General features: G+C 44.7%; 1 protein-coding gene across 2 annotated transcripts in view; it reads left to right on the top strand.

Annotated features, from left to right (window-relative positions):
- Nucleotides 1-20,838, top strand: part of LOC123751065 (sulfotransferase 1A1-like) — a 107,228-nt gene that overhangs the window by 45,709 nt on the left and 40,681 nt on the right. Inside the window, exons 5-6 of one of the 2 annotated variants that reach the window (XM_069316135.1) lie at nucleotides 10,016-10,121; nucleotides 18,919-19,490. In XM_069316135.1, coding sequence (XP_069172236.1) covers nucleotides 10,016-10,059 — 44 coding nt within the window. In that variant the 3' untranslated portion in view covers nucleotides 10,060-10,121; nucleotides 18,919-19,490. Of the gene's footprint in view, nucleotides 1-10,015; nucleotides 10,122-18,918; nucleotides 19,491-20,838 lie in introns of those variants that run through there. The other variant, XM_069316136.1, reaches the window with a different exon arrangement.

Genomic DNA, 20,838 nt, shown 5'->3' with positions numbered 1-20,838 from the left:
AGGCATGTTGTCCCAGGGCTGTTCTGGGACCTCTATTTAGCAATGTAAATTTTTTTTTTGACGACATGGCAGAGACGAGCCGGTGGCTGAGTGGATAGAACACTGTACGCATGATCCTGTGGCCCCCGGGTTCGATCCTGGGCGCCGGAGAGAAACAATGGGCAGAATTTTTCACCCTGATGCCCGTTTTACCTAGCAATAAATAAATACCTGGGAGTTAGTCAGCTGTCACGGGCTGCTTCCTGGGGGTGGAGGCCTGGCCGAGGACTGGGCCACGGTGACACAAGCCCCGAAATCATCTCGAGATAATCTCAAGATAACATTAGCAAATAATGATTTATCAATACTCAAACTATACAAATAGGGCGGAACATGAATTATGAAAATAAAGGCCAAAATATTACCTAAGGTTCTAAACATTTATGGAAGATTGGTAGATGGAGTTTATACCTTTTGAAAAAAACAAAAGGAGGGTTGTAGAGTAATAATAAATACCAGTTACTTTTTGGAACTTTGACAGTGTATTGGCGATTAAATAACCACATCTTTAGTTAAAGATTAAAGTGATGTGATGGAAGAATGTGAATGAGGGAAAGGAGTATATTAATAAAACTCGTATGAATATAATTTAAAATACACTGCACAACACGCATTGGCTTAGTTTAGAATCGGGAGAGACCTTGGTAAATACTTGTTTGAAAATGTTTTGGAACCTGTTACTGGGGTAATATTAAGATTACTAATATTGTTATGGTGCCCTCTCTTATTTCTTTCATTTGCCTGCTTTGAGTCATATCGGCTCTCCCTACTGATTCTCTGAGGTACAGGGAGTCTGTTGATATGTGGCGACCAGACCGGCCGCCAGATAAGGGAGAAATTTACAGAACAAGTTGTAGGTAAGGGGAAGGTGGCGCCCTGATATAAATGAAAGAGTACCCCCTACCTGCAGATCCGCCATCTTGTAGAAAACGCTAGCCGATTGCGGATTGGCCGACTTAGGTCACGGGCGACCAATCAGAGCCCGCCGTGACGTCAGTGCCCTGGGCGGCGCCAACATCAGAGTTGACCTGACTGGAGGTGAGAAGACGCGCCTCGGTCAGCTCTCGAGGATTTGAGGCTCTAAAAGTCTTATTCAGTGGATTAAACTAGCCATCGCACCCCACCATAAGATATTGGAGACCCTGCGCTTCCGAGAAGCAAAAAGGAACCAAGTTCATTGAGCAGAGGAGTGCCAAACTTGGAAAATAGTCGGCGACGATGCTGGGCGGCGCCGCTGGACGTGGAGGGTCTGGAAGGTGCAGCGGGTAGGCCTAGCTGTGACTGGGTCACATCCACTGAGGGTTTTGGAGGGACGACATCGTTCCTAGGACGAGGATAAATGCCTTGTGAAAAGGACGAGTGTGTGACTATAGTGATTAGCTCAGTGCCCATTGGTGAACCAGGATTGGGATAGCTGAATCTCTGGGATTGGAATGGCGACGACGCGAAGGTTTCACGTTACCTGAGAACATGTGGAACGTTCCTGGATCGTCAAGGATCGACTCTGGAAGCGTGGGAACCTCACACCATCGAGGGACAGGCGTCATGAGCCAGGAATGTAAGGTAGATCAATTTTCTCTCCCATTACCCCTTGTGTGAGTAGGCTTGATAGGCCACGATATTTACTGGTGTATGTGGCAGTATGACATTAATACCTTAGTAGTAGAATAGGCTGCAGGGCAGCTTGTGTCCAGGACTGTTGGAGAGGACAGTGTGTGTGTGGACGGCGGGACAGTTGAAGAAGGTGCCGACGTGGTGACGAGGCCCTTCTGTGAGTGTGTGACTCCTGTCTAATCTGCCCAGTTGAAGGAGTGGTTGGAGGTCGTGAAAGAAGAGTTGCTGAAGATCTCCAGATTTATCCTTATTTTCATTTTCATGTATTGCTTGTGATTGTATGTGTGATCATGTAATTTGTCAGTAAATTCACACATTTTACCATTGTGTTTAAGTGTGCCTCCATTATAATATTTCTGAGCATACACGAGGGTTATCGTAGTAGTACCACCTAGGGAACGTCGCGTTCTCTATAGAAGTTCTTATCGCCTAGAGTGGTAAAGCAGCACAGACTTATATAAAAGTGTACCCTTAGCCATCCGGCTAGTATCGGAGCCTGACTGGTGGCAACAGGTAACGTAGTGGCTGGAGAGAGGTAAAGCCACAGACTTTTATGGGAGAGTACCCTGGGCCGACAGTCCAATAGCAGATCTATGGGAGTAGCAACTTTCTGGCAACAAACAGTATAGAATACACCCACTGAGCTGCATCGCTGGAGTGCAGATATACTAACCCAGCTGGCGACCTTGTTAAGAAGAAGATAGAGAAGGCAGGCGGGAAAGGAGTTCCTGCAGCCTTTTTGTCTAGCAGGCAAGACTCTGGAATTTATTGTTATAAGGTAAGCCCGAGTCTTCCTTCACTCCTCCACGGGTCTAGGCCGGAACTGCTGATAGCAGTTTCCCCGTGGTTGACTGAAGGGCTTCCAGGGTGAATCAGTGGCACCCTTTCAGTGGTGGAAGCAAAGACCTGCGGTGGTGGGCATTGCTGGTCCTCTCCTGTGGGACCAAGGAGACTCCGGTGAATCCCGGGAGTCGGAGGGGCTGTGTATTCTGCCTTCTGAGCCCCTAGCAGCCGAGTGCTAGCGGAGCCCAGGCCCACCCCCCATGACAATGTGGATGATTTAATTGGGTCTTTAGTGATGACTAATAGACCACTTGAAGTTAACCTTTATTATTTTTATTAAAGCATTGTGAAACGTTCAAAGTAACTGGGATCTTTTTATAATACAAAATATATTTTAATTTTTTAGTATTCTCTTGTGGGGTATTAGTAAGTTATTGGGATTAGCTTTGGTAATATGAATGTTATTGGCAGACTAAATGGCTTGTAACAATTATGAATGACACTAAATATGATCAGTAACACTTACATAGGCCTTAATGTGGAAGATTGAGATGCAACACCAAACATAAGGAAAATTGTTGTGCGTATTTGTATCATTAGTAAATGTCCCCACTTCCTTGAAATGAAGTTCTCTAGATAATGGTAATTATCAGTGTGCATGAATGCATGACTCATTATTTCTTTCCTTCAGTTAAATAAGTTAATTTGATGTTGGAAGAGTAGTGGTGGGGAACGGAGAGACTGAGAAGAGAGTATTATGTGAAACCAGAATGAACTTTTAAACATATTTTTCTTAACGAATAAACTTTACTAAACATGAATATGATTAAATGTTTCAGTTGTTTCGGTTTAATGTACTGAATACACTACATGTTAGTCATTTTAAATTGTTAGGTCACATTTGCTCGAGGGTAATGTTGCTGAAAATACCGATGTTCGGTTCTCAGTGACGCTGGTTTACCGCGACGCTGGTTTACCGCGGGCTTGTCTAAACCTGATATATGTGGCGACGGTAGATGACTTGTCCGATGCGGTAGACTTGTTCCGGAATAACCGGCTTCTTGGACCGCCGCCATTTTGAGTTGTAATGATTATTGGTGCATTGTAATGTTGACTAAATTATTTTGCTTAAAGTTAAGTTCCATGTAGAATGTTCTTGGACAAGACTCTTATACCATTCTTAACATAAAGTACTTTGGTATCTTATTTTGAATACCATTTACCCCCTCCCGGTTTTATTTTTGTTTTCCATTTCTACAAACAGATGGATTAAATGGACGACGATCAATGCTATACTCTCTCATGAAGCTTCTTGGTAAATCTTGACAGGAACAAGTCTTGAGTGGGAAAGATTATTGGCTCACTTTAAATATATTAATTTTAATCACACTAGGTATGTTTATAGAAATTACTTCAGTTATTACTGGTGGGACATGGAATTAGCAGCCACTAAGAACACAAGAACATAAGAACAAAGGCAACTGCAGAAGGCCTATTGGCCCATACGAGGCAGCTCCTATTTATAACAACCCAATCCCACTCATATACATGTCCAACCCATGCTTAAAACAATCGAGGGACCCCACCTCCACAATGTTACGTGGCAATTGGTTCCACAAATCAACAACCCTGTTACTGAAACAGTATTTACCCAAGTCTTTCCTAAATCTAAACTTATCCAATTTATACCCATTGTTTCGTGTTCTGTCTTGTGTTGATACTTTTAATACCCTATTAATATCCCCTTTATGTCCATTCACCCACTTGTAAACCTCTATCATGTCACCCCTAACTCTTCGCCATTCCAGTGAATGCAACTTAAGCTTTGTTAATCTTTCTTCATATGAAAGATTTTTAATTTGGGGAATTAACTTAGTCATTCTACGCTGGACACGTTCAAGTGAATTTATATCCATTCTATAATATGGCGACCAAAACTGAACTGCATAATCTAAATGGGGCCTAACTAAAGCAAGATATAGCTTGAGAACCACACCAGGTGTCTTGTTACTAACGCTGCGATTAATAAATCAGAGTGTCCTATTTGCCTTATTACGAACATTCATGCATTGATCCTTTTGTTTTAAATTCTTACTAATCATAACTCCCAGATCCCTTTCACAATCTCAACACCATCCAGCTCGTATCTTGTAACTCTATCATCATTACCTAACCTCAGAACTTTACATTTATCAGCATTAAACTGCATCTGCCAATCCTTTGACCATTTCAAAACCCTATCTAGATCAACTTGAAGTGATAGCGAGTCGTCCTCCGAATTAATTTCCCTACCGATTTTCGTATCATCAGCAAATTTGCAAATGTTGCTACTGAAACCTGAATCTAAATCATTTATATATATTATAAACAACAGAGGTCCCAGGACAGAGCCTTGAGGCACTCCACTTATAACATTTTCCCACTCTGACTTGACTCCATTTATACTAACTGTTTCCTTTGGTATAGCCATGCCCTAATCCAGCTTAATATAGCACCCCCAATACCATGAGCCTCTATCTTTTTAATCAGTCTTTCATGTGGCACTGTATCAAAAGCTTTGCTAAAGTCAAGGTACACAACATCACAATCCTTACCACTATCAACTGCCTCAACTATGCTTGAATAAAAAGATAACAAATTTGTTAAACATGAACGGCCCTTTATAAAACCATGTTGCGACTCGATTATTAATTTATGTTTTTCAAGATGATGACGAATTTTATTTGCTATTATAGATTCGAGTAACTTTCCCACAATAGACGTAAGGCTAATTGGTCGATAGTTAGACGCAAGTGATCTATCTCCTTTCTTAAAAACTGGTATCACATTAGCAACCTTCCAAAACTCCGGCACTCTGCCTGACTCTATTGATTTATTAAATATGGTTGACAGTGGGTCACAAAGCTCCTCTTTGCATTCTTTAAGCACCCTGGCAAACACTTCATCCGGCCCTGGGGATTTGTTTGGTTTGAGTTTTACTATTTAAGAACATCCTCCCTGGTAACTGTTAAACTCGTCAACCTGTCCTCGTCCCCACCCACATAGACTTGTTCGGCTGAAGGCATATTGTTAATTTCCTCTTTAGTAAATACAGATACAAAATATTTATTAAAAATACTACTCGTCTCTTCATCACTACCTGTTATTTGACCTGTCTCAGTTTTTAATAAGAACATAACATAAGAACAAAGGTAACTGCAGAAGGCCTATTGGCCCATACGAGGCAGCTCCTATTCTATAACCACCCAATCCCACTCATATACTTGTCCAACCCGTGCTTGAAACAATCGAGGGACCCCACCTCCACAATGTTACGCGGCAATTGGTTCCACAAATCAACAACCCTGTTACTGAACCAGTATTTACCCAAGTCTTTCCTAAATCTAAACTTATCCAATTTATATCCATTGTTTCGTGTTCTGTCCTGTGTTGATACTTTTAATACCCTATTAATATCCCCCCGGTTATGTCCATTCATCCACTTGTAAACCTCTATCATGTCACCCCTAACTCTTCGCCTTTCCAGTGAATGCAACTTAAGCTTTGTTAATCTTTCTTCATATGAAAGATTTCTAATTTGGGGAATTAACTTAGTCATCCTACGCTGGACACGTTCAAGTGAATTTATATCCATTCTATAATATGGCGACCAAAACTGAACTGCATAATCTAAATGGGGCCTAACTAGAGCAAGATATAGCTTGAGAACCACACCAGGTGTCTTGTTACTAACGCTGCGATTAATAAATCCAAGTGTCCGATTTGCCTTATTACGAACATTTATGCATTGATCCTTTTGTTTTAAATTCTTACTAATCATAACTCCCACTAATGGACCTATCCTTTTCTTAGTCTTAGTACGATATAACTGAAAAAACCCTTTAGGATTTGTCTTTGCTTGCCCTGCTATGCGAACTTCATAGTTTCTTTTTGCTTTCCTTTTCTCTTTTTTAACATTTCTAACCAGTTGTAGGAATTCCTGTTCTAAAGTGACCTCTCCATTTTTAATCCTTTTGTACCAAGCTCTCTTTTTACCTATAAGGTTCTTCAAATTCTTTGTTATCCACTTTGGGTCATTAGTATTCGATCTATTCAATTTGTATGGTATACTACGTTCCTGTGCTTTGTTTAGAATATTCTTAAATAAGTTATATATTGAATCCACATCGAAATCCCCATTTACGTCACCTATCGCTGGGTTCATGTCTCGCTCCAAGACCGCCCCACCCCATACCCAAGACTTTCCAATCAATTTGACCCAAAAAATTTCTTTGGCTATTAAAATCTGCTTTTCGAAAATCTGGCACTTTAACAGAATTTTCTCCTACAGGTCTATTCCATTCTATGCTAAATCTGATTTCATTGTGATCAATGTTCCCTAGCTCACTCCCTATTTCGATGTCATTAATTTGTTTCCCTGTTAGTTAACACTAAATCTAAAACATTATTTTCCCGTGTTGGTTCCTTAATGTGTTGCGTAAGAAAGGTCAATTAATTCTAGAAAATCTTCTGCTTCACTATTCCCTGTTTTGTTCATCCAGTTTATTCCACTAAAATTAAAGTCACCCATGACGTAAATATTGTTAGATCTAGATGCCCTAGATATTTCTTCCCATAGATGCTTTGCTTCCATTCTGTCTAAATTTGGTGGCCTATATATAACTCCTATTATAATATTATTTGCTTTTTCGTATAATTCTATCCAACATATAGATTTCGTATTTAAGCTTTATTAATCTTTCTTCATATGAACGACTTCTAATTTGGGGAATTAACTTTGTCATCCTACGCTGGACACGTTCAAGTGAATTTATATCCATTCTATAGTACGGCGACCAAAACTGAACTGCATAATCTAAATGGGGCCTAACCAGAGCAAGATATAGCTGAAGAACAACACCAGGTGTCTTGTTACTAACGCTTCGATTAATAAATCCCAGTGTCCTATTCGCCTTATTACGAACATTCATGCATTGATCCTTTTGTTTTAAATTCTTACTAATCATAACTCCCAGATCCCTTTCGCAATCCGACTTCGCAATCTCAACACCATCTAGCTCGGGTTTAATTCCTTCAGTCTGTCTTCGTACCTCATTCCTCACAGCTCGTTGCAAACTACTATTCTTTTTAGAGCCTCCTCCTTTTTGTTTCTATTTTTTTATGGGAGCGGCATACTCACTGGTCTCACATAGGCAGTGAAAAGTTAGGGCGAAATACTCACTGGTCTGGTCTATCTAAAAACGGGTTCGAAAAGACTCAAAAGTTTGCAACGAAACTCGTCCCAGGGTTGAGGGGGATAGGGTATGAACAGCGTCTGAAGGGACTGAACCTGACGACACTAGGAGCGGAGAGAAATGGAGACTTTAGCGGATTGACATTGGAAATGGACAAAATGTTCAGAATGCCAACAGATCAGAGGAATGTGTGAACTCGTCAGAGATGGAAACTGGGGGTTTAGAGACGTTAGGCAGTTTTCATTTAGCGTGAGAGTAGTTGTAAAATCGTATGAACTAAAGGAGCACATTGCGGATGTGAGTTTTGTGGAAGGGTGTGGGTGTGTACTCCCCTAGTTGTGCTTGCAGGGGGGCTGAGCTTTGGCTCTATGGTCCCGCATCTCGACTGTTAATACAGTAGTGTACAGATTCCCGAGCCTATTGTCTACACTTAAATCCATTTATAGAGTCTGCCTCCAACACATCACTGCTAAATGCATTCCATCTGTTAAGCACTGACAGTGAAAGTTTTCTGTCCTTGGCCCATTTTGGTACTCGGTTGCCACACCCGTGTCCCTTTGTCCGTTTACCACCTGTTAAAGTTTTTCTTTATCTACCCTATAAATTCCTGAGAATTTTGCAGTTGTGATCATGTCTCTCCTAACTCTTGTCTTTGACATGAGGTTGTTCGTTATAATTCCTCTTAGCTCATTCGTCTCTGCTCGGGACTAACCTGGTGGCATAACTCAACCTTTTCCAACTATCTGAGTGGATGTGGACTCTACGCTGGAGCCGCAAATTCCAGAATTGGTCTGCCGTGAGGAATGAAAGGTTCTGAAAGATTTCTTTAAAGTCTGATAGCAGTTCTTATGTTTGCTAGCCTTGCAAAGGCGCTGATGTTATCCTTTTGATGTGGGCTTCTAGGGACAGTTCTGGAGTGATATAAACCCCCCTCCCACTTCTCGACTCCTTCAGGAGTTTATCTCCAAGCTTGTACCTTGTTTGGCCTCCTGCTCCCAACACCTATCTTTATCACTTGCACCATTAGAGTTGAACTCTAGTAGTCATTTGTTGGGCCAGTCTTCGGTCTGTCATTCTCCCGTCTTAATCATTCTCAGTTTTAGCGTCGGCAAACAGAGGAATGAGTCTACCTTCTGGAAGAGAAATCGCATAAATCAGAAACAGGATAGGTCAGAGTACAGAACCCTGTGGGACTCCATTGGTAACTTCACGCCTGTCTGAGGTCTCACCTTCACAGTATCTCTCTGCGTCCTGTTCTTTAGGTACTCCCGTATCCATTGTACCACCCTACCAGTTACTCCTGCCTGTTTCTCCTACTTGTGCACCAGCCTCTTAATTAAGGCCTGCTGTGTCAAAGGCTTTCAGATAGTCCAAGAAAATGCAGTCTGCCCACCTTTTTTGCTTAATCTGTCACCTGACCGTAGAATTCCATTAAACCTGAGAGGCAAGATTTATCATTTACCAGGGTTCATTTACCCTGAACCCATGTTGGTGGTGTCGCAAAGTAAATTCTCTCCAGATGAGGTAGGTTTTTATTTTTCTAAAGATCTTATCCATCACCTTGCTTGATATTAAAGTTGCACAAGCCTTTCGTCCATTGCCTCTTGCCTTTCACCTTTTTGTATATTGGGACTACATTAGCAGTCTTTAATTTTTCTGGCAAGTCTGCAGTGACCTACTATACACCATGGAGAATGACAATCAAACAACTTCTACTCTTATAATACCCATGGTGATGGAGATGTTTGTGGGGTGTGTACTCGCCTAGTTGTGATTCTGGGGGTAGCGTTTCGGCGATTTCCTGCCGTTCAACCGTCAATAAACAGGTGTACAGGTTCTGAGCCTATAGAGCTCTCTCATATGTACACTCCATACACGTTCGAGTCTGCCTGCACCATATCACTTCCTAATGCATTCCATTTATTAACTACAGCCACTAAAAGAATTTTTTAGGGCTCATTTGGGCACCGTTTCCACCAATGCATGTGCACCTAGTGTTAAATAAACTGTCTACTCTATCAATTGGTTTTTAAAGTGACCAATTCCAATGTTTCTAGGTGTACGGGTTTTATTTATTTTTTAACACGGACAGACGGTCTGTCTAGAGGTTTCTTTTATTATTTATGGTTGGTCGGTCGCAGCTGTAAAACTCTCGGGTACTATTTACTGCTAGGTAAACAGGGCCATCAGGGTGAAAAACTCTTCCTATTTGTTTCTGCCATCGCCGGAGATCCATCCCAGTTCCTTAGGATAGTCGCGAGTGCTGTCCACTAAAGTGTTTGGCCCCTGGTAATTGGGGGGGGTGGGGATTTGAAAATGTTAGTAATATTGGTTCCTTCCTCCAGGTTGCCCAACACTCTTCTTTCTCCTCGATGAAAGCTCGAAGTGAAAAAGACGCCGCAAATTATCACCAAGGTGCCCAGAGGCGCGAAGGAGCCTTCTTCAGGAAAGGTGTGTGGAAATAGTTAAGAATCTAATTGTCAAGTCGACTGTAATACTTAGCATAGTTGCTGGAGCTTTTGTATTGTGAACGTTTTGGCTTGTGTGAGTCAAGCGCAGATCTCCCTTCGCTAAAGAACCATGTTGACATAATCGAAGCGACTGGATTTTTTTTAATCGGTGAGATAAGTGACTGCCATCAGGAAATGTCTAATGCTTCATGTGATCATACCATGACTAATTCTATCAAACAAGAGTGACATTTTCTTTCCTGAGGAAAGAACGCAAATTCACTTAAAATGTGTTAGGCTCTGCTCTGTACCCTGGTGGATCTCAACCTTTATAACCACTATGTGAGCCCAACGGGTACCGTTGTGGCAGAGGTTTGTTATTGGCAACTGTGATTGCGAGTTTCAGCGGAGCTGTGATTAGGACAACCTACGTGAATATTTTCTAGTGATATAATTTTATGGCATAACACTAGGCTATGCTAGTCAAAGCCTCTTAATACATGCACTGCCCTAGGCTGGATTCGGAGTACTGTAAAGGTTTGAAAGTATCACCTGCATATCTCTATTATAGTCAGAATATTAAACTGATTTTTTTTCCCAGTTCGTGGGTGAATCACTTCATTTAATGATAACACAATGTTATTGTGGCTGTGATACACAGGCTTCTGTTCCAAACGGCAAGATATATAGTTGAACTAGTTAAATTAGTCTGCCTGCTAGAGATTTTGTTCCTTAAGTGGTACAAATAGGTTTTCTCAACTAGTTGAAGTATAGACTGCTATTTGCGTAGTTGGCTCGTCTTGGACTCCAGGAAGGCCTCTCCTGTAGACAGCCTTACTGTGGCTGCTGGACCATCTCTGGCTATTGTTGTAAAGCCCTCGGCTTTCCGTCGACCTTGAACGCCTTGATGGTAGTCACATTCGCCTTGACCTTCGGGTGAGCAAAATTTAGATGGTGTTGTACCATCACCTGCCGGAGGTGGATCTTTACCACCGTCTCGTTGCTTTTAATGAGCAGAATCAACGTTTTATTGGTTCTGCTCGGTTGTCCGAGCAAGGGTTTGCTCATGTTAAATCATTAAATTATGATTATCATAATGGTTAAATTATGGTTAATCCAGCTTTCATAGCACTTGCTTGTATGGCAACCAATCCTGACTAGACTCGGTGGCTGCCGACCCCGAAGTCCTTCATAAACTTTTAGCATAGTGCATTAAAAGTTTTCTAATATATAAATTAGTTTCGGCTACCACCTATAGTTACATAACTATAATTCTTTGTATAATTAGGTAAATGGGTTTCATAATTTTTGGTAAGTTTCTTTCATTTGAAGTACACAAGCGGATCATTTATGGAGTAGATTTGAACAGAGGTTCTGTGTAGGACAGTTTGAGATGTGCTAGAATATTAGTCGCGAGTAAACAAATTCACAAATAGTTTGTTGGATTAAGAAACATTTGACCTTTGATGACGCCGGTGTGATAATTTGGAGAAAAAGCTAAAAATTCATTCTGAGGTTTGAACTCTGCTCACAACACCTTTTTCTTTTAAACTGCTCGAAGCGTGTAACTATTAATGCCTTTCAGTGACTAAAAAGTTTTAAACAAAATCCTGAACACCTAACCTACCATCTACCAAACTATACGCAATCCCAATAAAATGATACTTTGAATGCATAGAATGATAAAATTGATCGATGCATCTTGGAGTCTACTGCAGCTTGACAGTAATGCTGGTGAATGGTTTGCCCCCATGTTGCCTAGACTAGCAGGCTGGTTTGTGGGGCCCGTGATTACCTGTCGATGATTGAGCATCAACGCCCCCTCCGTTGTTTCCTTGTGGTGAGGAGCTCGCGTACACCTCTCGGGGACCAGCGAGGGTGGCTCCCGCCTCCTTTCCTATCTCTCATAGTTGTACGTGCAAAAGAAAACATAGGGGACCACCCGCTGGAGGGGTCACCCGTGAGTGGCTTCCCAAAGTGGATGGCTGGGTTATCAGGCTGGGGCGAAAGGGAGAATGAGGACTTTGCACCAGTGTAGGAGAATGGACGAAGCAGGACTCCTCTCTTAAAAAGAGCGAGCACTGCTGTGGACGACGCACCCCTTCCGCGCTCGGCCTCCCTGGCTACCCTGGTAGCTGGTATCCCTTGGTTCCAGGCCCCAGACCTTTTTGAAATGCATGATATATGGATACTGATACCTCTTACCCAGGCTCATATGGTGGGCGACCAGACCAGTCTGTGATGGAAGACTGGACTCTGTAGCCACCGCTACATTGGCCCAGACCGGTTTAATGCACCCCCCCCTGCCACTCCTCCTCCCTTCCCTCTGTGGTAGGGTAGAGTCCCAATCCCCCAGTGGTGACCACCGTCCCCTAGGTTGGCTGTCTCAAATTGTGACTACTGAGCCTTTTACCCCCCCCCCCCCCTCCTCCTCCTCCTCCTCCTCCTCTCCTGGGGGTTCTCAACGGCGTCCCCCGCACAGCCGCATTCGCACGCTCCTTTCCCGTACTATTACGTACCACACCTAGTTTGGTAATGCTACACGGCTAAATACTTTGATCTCCACCATCTGGATTCTACTCCTGATTTCTCCCTCCATAAAACCCCCTTGATTCGGTAGATGCCTGTTACTTTTAACCCCACCTGTTTCAGTATACGTATCGTCGCTGCTCCTTCTCAGGATGCAACTACCCATTTAGCTGCACTGTCCTGCATTGGGAAGACGTCTGTTTAGGTCTCCAAAAACGCTTGGTTAAATGCCAGTGTTGGCACTTCTCCTCTCCACAATGTTGCAACTAGTGTTAGGGACCTAAAAGACTGACCCGAGGATATTGAACATATCCTCGTAGCTCAAGGCCATTCTGTCCTCCAGATGGATACGCTCACTCTACCCCCTCGTGGTCGTCGCCCTAAACCCCTTAGAGTTGTGTAAATTGCCTTTTGACAGGACCCTTCTGCCCTCTATAATTCTTGCTGGTGCCAGATGCTCTGTTAGAGTTCATTCCCTGTCCTAGACTTTGCAATAAGTGCTGGAAGTTCAGGCATGGTGTCCTCAAATGCATAGTGAATATATGCCCCATATATGGGGACGATGTTGACACGGTCTCCCCAGGCTCGCTGCCTCAATTGCAGTGAGGCCCACCCTACCTTCTCCCGCTCGTGTAAGCACTATTATCTTGAAGCCGTCCTCAACTTAAAACACCGGGATTGTCTCGCTTTTCCTGAAGCAAGACGCAAAGTTCGCCATCTTGCCCCTTTCGCTGGCATATCCTATGCTAGCGTGTTGCGTTCTTCCCACCCTACTCAGTCTCAACCGTTTGCAGGTCTTGGACCCGGACACGCCCACCACCGCCTCCACTGTTCCTTTTTGTCCCTCAAGGGCCCCCCTTCTGGTTCTCCATCTGAAGTTTCCCACCTTTCCTACCCAGTCTGCCATGTTTTCTATTCCTTATTTCCCAGATCCTTCTTCCCATCCGTCTCCCTCCCCCCCCCCCTCCTTCCCTCCCTCTACGCCGCCTGTCTGTTCAGGCTGATGTCCACCACACTCCAGCAATCTTTTAACTCAAGTTCATCTTCTGTTAAGACAGTTGTCTGTCGCCCAGTACGTTGCTGCTGGAACACCTGTTCTCGAGTCAGAAGTGAAAGCCTGGCTCATCTCCTTCCTCCTCCACGAGCGGGTAAGAAGGCATCACATTCTTCCTCCTCTCCGCCTCCACCTCTGACACTCGCTCCATCCCATTTTGGTTGTCAGGGCTCCCTGTCCCAGCTATGGAGTCTCCAATTCTCTCTAGGTTGCTGCCCTTGTTGAGGTGCGCTCGCCGTTTTTTGCCCCATCTTGTTTTCCTTGACTGCCCCTCAAGGTTGTTTTCTCCTCGGGACCCTGCTCGTCTGACTCTGGTCAGTCCTCCTGCTCTCTTCTCTCCACCCGTATTTGGTGTACCCATGCCACCCAACTCTGACTTCGCTGATCCTGCGCTTCTTTAACATGCTGTGTTCTTTTTTCATCTTTGTTTCTTCAATGTTTTCTGTTACTGTCCTTTCTCTTCTTGTCGCTGTCTATTCTTCAATGGAATATTCGTGGATATTAGGCCAATTTCAATGAACTCCTAATTTCAGTTTTTACCCCCCCCCCCCTTTGTGCCAGTCTTCAGGAGCTGGTGCTTGGTGCTTCTGTGGCTATTCCTTTCTCTCCTCACCTCCCGGCCTTTGCATCTTCTGCTCTAGATTCAATCTCGTGTTCCCTTCGTAGCCCTACTTTTTCCAATGCCTCTCCAATGTTCTGCTGCACGTGTCTTTGTGTGAAAATGGTACACGGTTTGCTCCCTTTATCTCCCCAATGGCCTGCTTTCTCTTCCCTATCTTAAATACCTACTGGACTCCTTGCCGAAGCCTGTGCTCCTGCTGGGTGATTCCAATTGTCGACATGCCCTCTGGGGGCATGGCGAAGAAGGCGACCCCGGGGTGTTTGTCAGCGCATCAGCTCTGACAAACACCCCGGGGTCGCCTTCTTGAACCGTTCATTCTCTTTTCTTCCCTGTGTCTTCTGAATTCAGATGAGCACGTTCATTTAGATTCGGATTCGCACACTTTCCTGTCTCGATCTTTCTCTCTACTCGTCTCTATACTTGGATTTCACGTGGGGTGGGGGGGGGGGGGGTTATGACCTACATGGCAGTGACCATTTCTCCATCCTTGTTACCTTTTTCTCCACCTTCCTTTCCCTTCCTAGGTGGCAGTTTGCCAAGGCAGACTGGAACCTATTTACCCTCCGTGCTACTCTCTCTGACCTCTCCATTCTGCTTCTCCCTTGCACCCTCTTTTTTCATGACACCATCTTCGACGCAGCCCTCGGCTCTATTCCTCGTTCTTCCGCTCGGGGACCACGGAAGTGCGTTCCTTGGTGGAATGTGGACTGCGCTCGAGCTGTCCTCTGGAAGAGACACCGCTGCTGGCAGACGGCCCGTTCTCGCCTTTTGTTTCAGGAGGAGAGTGCAGTGGCCCATGGAGCCATCCGTACAGGTAAGTGAGAGTGTTGGATGTCTTGTTTCCACCATTACGTCCGAAAGTCCTCTGTTAATCTGGAAATGTATCTGCATGATAGCGGATAAGTTCGTTCCTGATGTCTCGCCGGTCCTTCACCTCCGTTGTGCTCTTGCGGTGGTCCCGTTGCACGTTGCGACCTAACTGGGATTTCACTTTTCAGTTAGCTCTGGTTCTCGTCTTCCTTAATCTTTCCTTCTTCGTAAACCTGTTTTTGAAACAACTTTAGATTTCTGCACTTCTCAGACTTTCCTATAACGAACCCTTCCTGTGTCTGTGCTCACCTAATTGTGCTCACTTAATTGTGCTTGCAGGGGTTGAGCTTTGGCTCTTTGGTCCCGCCTCTCAACTGTCAATAAACTGGTGTACAGATTCCTGAGCCTACTGGGCTCTATCATATCTACATTTGAAACTGTGTATGGAGTCAGCCTCCACCACATCACTTCCTAGTGCATTCCATTTATTAACTACTCTGACACTGAAAAAATTCTTTCTAACGTGTCTTTGGCTCATCTGGGTACTAAGTTTCCACTTGTGTCCCCTTGTTCGTGTCCCACCCGTGCTAAAGAGTTTGTCTTTGTCCACCCTGTCAATTCCCCTGAGAATTTTGCAGGTGGTTATCATGTCTTCCCTTACTCTTCTGTTTTCCAGGGATGTGAGGTTCGGCTCCTTTAGCCTTTCCACGTAGCTCAATCCTCTCGGTTCCGGGACGAGCCTGGTGGCATACCGCTGAATCTTCTCTAACTTTGTCTTGTGTTTAACTAGGTATCGACTCCAGGCTGGAGCTGCATACTCCAGGATTGGTCTTACAATGTCTGTGTGTGTGTGTGTCTGTGTGTGTGTGTGTGTGTGTCTGTGTGTGTGTGTGTCTGTGTGTGTGTGTGTCTGCGTGTGTGTGTCTGTGTGTGTGTGTGTGTGTCTGTCTGTCTTTGACACAGTCTGTGTGTCTGTGTATTCACCTAGTTGTTTGCGGGGGTTGAGCTTTACTCTTTCGGCCCGCCTCTCAATTGTCAATCAACTGTTGACGAACTACTTTTTTTCTCCCCACACACACATCCCCACCCACCCCAGGAAGCAGCCCGTGACAGCTCACTACTCCCATGTACCTATTTACAGCAAGGTAATGAGGGCATTCAGGGTGAAAGAAACTTTGCCCATTTTTTCTGCCTCATGCGGGAATCGAACCCGCGCCACAGAATTAAGAGTCCTGCGCGCCATCCACCAGGTTACGAGGCCCCCCATTGTGTGTGTCTGAACTTCAGTCTTCCATGGCCCTGTGCGGTTCTACGGCTGCGGGCTCCGATGGCATTTATTATGAAATGCTTCGCCATCTCCCTCCGTGCTTGTCTCGGTTTTTACTTTGAGTCTGTATAATCGGGTCTCGGAGTCGTCGTCGTCAGTTCCCGAGGACTAGCTCGATGCCGTTGTCCTCCCTGTTCGGAAAAAGGGTCTCTTGGGACATCCCCTAAAGACTTCCGCCATATTGCCCTCTCGAGTTCCCTGCAAACTCTTTGAACGTATTGCTAACGTTTGTTTGATGTGATTCTTAGAACACTATCACCACCTCCCCTTCTCAATTTAGTTCTCGCAGGTGCCGCAGTACAACAGATGTCCTGGTGAACTTGGAGGTCTATATTCGCACTGCTTTTGCTGCGAAGACCTCCGTTGTTGCCGTCCTTTTTGACCTGGAAAAGTATTAAGACACCATCCGGTGATCATGTTCTGTTTCTACTTCATTTTTTTCGCCATCGTGGTAATCTCCCTCTTTCTCCAAAGCTTCCTTTCTCGTCGCTCCTTTCGGGTGAGGCTTGGTACCGCTATCTGCCTCTTTCCAGCAATACGAGGATGTGCCCCAAGGTAGTGTTATGAGCACTATTCTTTTTTGATTGCCCTCAATGGTCTTTCTTCACTTCCTTCTGGCGTCTTCTCCGCTATGTCGAAGATCTTGCCCTTTGCTGTCGGGGTGTGATGATTCGCCTCTCCAACGGCGGCTTCAACTTGCGATTGATGCCGTGTCGTCTTAGGGCCAACGATCATGGGTTCAGGTTCTTTTCACATAAGACTTGTGCTATGACACTTACTCGGAGGGATGTCGTTCTTCATCCCTCTTTGTCGCTTTCTGGTCTTCCCTTGTGGGCAAGGATTCCGCTAAGCTTTTGGGGCTAATCTTTCACACTCGTTTGTCTTGGTCGCCCCATATCTCATGCCTCAGAGTTGAATTCTCTAAAGGCCCTTACACTCATTCGGGTATTGTCCCATATTTCATGGGGAGCAAATAGGCGCATTTTCCTCGCTTTACATTCCTTTCCCGTCCTGTCTAAACTCTATTATGGTTGCTCTGCTTACTCGTCTGCTTCTTCTCCTACTCTTCGTCGTCTTGATGCTTTCCACCATACTCGGTTGCGCCTCAGCTCTGGTTCCTTTCGTTAGACTCCCCCACCCTCAGCTTGCATGTTGACACTGGCTTCCTATCTCTCCAGGACCGCCGTAATCGCAACTGTCCAAATATATACTGATAAAGATATACGATGAAGTATAAACTGTAGTTATTAGTGGCTTTAGTTATTCGGGTATGGATTCTCTTGCGCGGTCCTTGCAACATCCTTCTTCTCGCTTCGGCCATGCTTTAACTTTTACCCCTCCTGTGGTTCCTGTTCCTCTTCACCACCTTCCTCTTTCTGTCCAATTATCTCGCATACAGGATTCTTTTACAGTTCGTCTTGCTAATATTTCTAGTGTTGTTCCTTCCTAGCCCCTGTGGAGAGTCCCCCTTCCGAAGTTTTGTTCACCCTTGACTCGCATCACTGAAGCTTTTACCCCTCCTAAGGTTCTGAAACGCCTTTTCCTTGAGCACTTTTCTTTGCATTCCTGCTCCGTTTCCATCTTCACCGATGGGTCTGTCTGCGGACGGTGTAAGCTAATGTTTTCCTGACAGCACATTTGTGTCCACTACCTCCGGAGACTAGAATCTTCACAGCAGAACGTTATGCTATTCTCTCTGCGCTTCGTCTCCTGATTGCTCGTTGTCAATCTTCCTTTGTAGTGTTCGTTGACGCGTGGTGTCCACATGGCACTCGGGTCCTCTAATCCAGTCCATCCAGTGGTCGTTGAGAATTAGCATTTGATGTTTATTTCCAGTAAATTTCAGTCAGAGTTTTGCTGGGTTCCCAGCCATATTGGTGTCTTTCAATGAGCATGCGGATGCTGCTGCTAGGGAAGGTGTCTGCTTTTGTCCCATCTCCCTTGAAGGTATTCCTTATTCAGACTTTTACCCAGTTATTCATTCCTCCATCTTTGCCCATTAGCGGGATTCTTGGTCTTCTGTTACTGGTAACAAACTGTGTACTCTTAAGAGCAGTGTGTTCTCGTGGCCGTCGTCCTACCACTGTAACCGGTGATGGGAATCGGCTCTGACGAGGTTGCGTTTTGGTCATACACAGACTCGATCACTAATGGAGCACAGCCCTGCTCCTTATTGTCCAAATTGCATTGTCCCTCATACGGTCATGTATATCCTTGTTGAATGTCCTGATTTCCAGGACGAGCATGTCTTGCTTTTCAACCGTCCCTCAGTCGCTTGTCTCTCGATAGAATTCTTGGTGAATCGGATACTTTTGATATCGTTCGCCTTGTGTGCTTGTTCTCGCATTGGCATTCTTAGTGATATTTGGCGCCCTCTGATTATTCCGCACATTTGATGTTGCTACATAGCCTTTCGGGTTTGGTGCCTTGTTTTGACAATTGCTTACTTTTCCCAGGTAAAATTGGAGACAGGAAGAACCACTTTTCGCCAGAGCTCGAGCAAGAGATGAATCGGTGGATCGAGAAGAATCTTGGAAACATTATTTTCAAAGGATACTCTAGTCTCTCTGCACATGGCACCAAAACACTTGTTTAATGGTTGTTTTAATGGCTGATAATCTGATTACAGATACATGTTGTGTAGTTTGAAAGTTTCTAATGCCTTCAATAACTTTCAATATACAAATGGTAGGTGTAACGAGCTTTGTACAGTAAAAGTAATTTACTGAAATTGAGCAACTGAACCTTGTTGCTCTTATAATTCGGTTCGGTAATAAATTTATTATAATTCCATTGCTCTAACATGCATTTGAATACTTAAATTAGATTCAACAGACACCATATTTCTAGAGTCGAGCTTTCAAATAAGTGTTAGGCATTAAACTACATTCCTACTAAAGTTTTAAAAGCTTGTGTGAGATTAGTTTCACGTTTAACAAACTCCATTTTGCGATCTTTTGCTCTGGCTGAGGCCGTGATTCCTGCCCACAGCCAGGAGATTACACATGCACATGTTTCATAGGCGATACAAACGATCAAGTATAAACTGTAGTTACTAGTGGCTTTAATTATTCGGGTATGGATTGTGCAAAATTTCCCTTGGTGGGTAAATGGTTATGAAATGCATAACTTTATCAATCCATTTAGATTGTTAACCTTGTTTAGCAGCATTAAAATTACTTATTCCTGTGTTTTTCATACCTCTACTAGATTTTATTGCTTAACAAGGTTCTCCTCCTCCCCACCCGGCCCGTTCGCGCCATGAGGTGGGGGGGGGGGGGGCCTGGTGGTCAGCTTCCCCTCCCTGTTCAGCCTGTTGATGCCGTGTGGGGGGGGGGGGCTTAGTGAGCGGCTGCCGGAGTGTGATGCTCCTTGGGACAGTCCTCTGCCCTTTTGTAGCCTTGTGCTCCTGCTGCTGTCCTCTCTCATTGTGCTGAACAACTTTTCCTTTTCCTTCTGTTTCGTTTCTCTCCCTCTTCTCCTATCTGCTTGTTTCCTGCCGACCTTTTGCTCGTTTTGGTTATTCCTTTGGACTACTTCTGTTTTGACGCCCGGGTGCATGAGGAGGCATACTCTTGCACCCGTAGAACTGTAGTACCCAACGTAGAGAGCGAGGGGAACCTTTTATTGTCAATCCTTTTTTCGTCACTGAACCCGATCTAGACTGACTGATTGACGGTTCTTAAGGTGGCGTTTGTGGGGCGTATACTCACGATGCACCCCTAGGAGGCCCCGAAATATTGTCGATATCTTCTTGTTGGGTGTCCTGCCTCCAATTGTGGCTCCAAGGTGGGTGTGGGGGCACATTCGTGAATGTTTTTTTTTTTTTTTTCGTCATGATAAATTCTGTTTCTCCTTTACCTTCTCAGGTTCGTGGGGTGGGCGACCCCCCCCCCCCCCCAGAGTCGGTCTGTGTTGGAATACCTGGCTCTGCAGCCTCCGCTGCATTGGGCCCCGAACTTGCTCCTCCTTTGGCCTTTCTGACTACTCCCCTCGGCTCCCCTCCCTCTGTGGTTGGGTAGAGTCCCACGCCCCCAGTGGTGACTACCTCATCCCCTGGCCCGGCTCAGTCTCTACTTGTGACTACTGCACCTTTTAACCCCTCCCTCTCTAGGGGTTCTCAACATAGTCCTCGTCACGGCCGCACTTGCTCGATTCCTTCCCGTTCTGATGCCTATCAAGCCTTGTTTGGTCCCGCTTCGTGGGCCAAATACTGTGATCTCCTCCCACTTGATTCTGCGCCTCCTGACGATTTCTCCCTCCATCATCTTGTTGATTCCGTGGATGCCTCTGTTACCTTCAACCCCACTCGTCTCGGTACACGTGTCATTGCTGTTTCTCAGGATGCAGCTTCCCGCTTGGCTGCCTTATCCTGC

The sequence above is a fragment of the Procambarus clarkii genome, chromosome 82 (genome assembly GCF_040958095.1).
Source record: "Procambarus clarkii isolate CNS0578487 chromosome 82, FALCON_Pclarkii_2.0, whole genome shotgun sequence".
Classification (NCBI taxonomy): Eukaryota; Metazoa; Arthropoda; class Malacostraca; order Decapoda; family Cambaridae; genus Procambarus; species Procambarus clarkii.
Note: the sequence above shows the minus strand (reverse complement) of the source record. Positions and strands in the feature narration are given on the sequence as shown.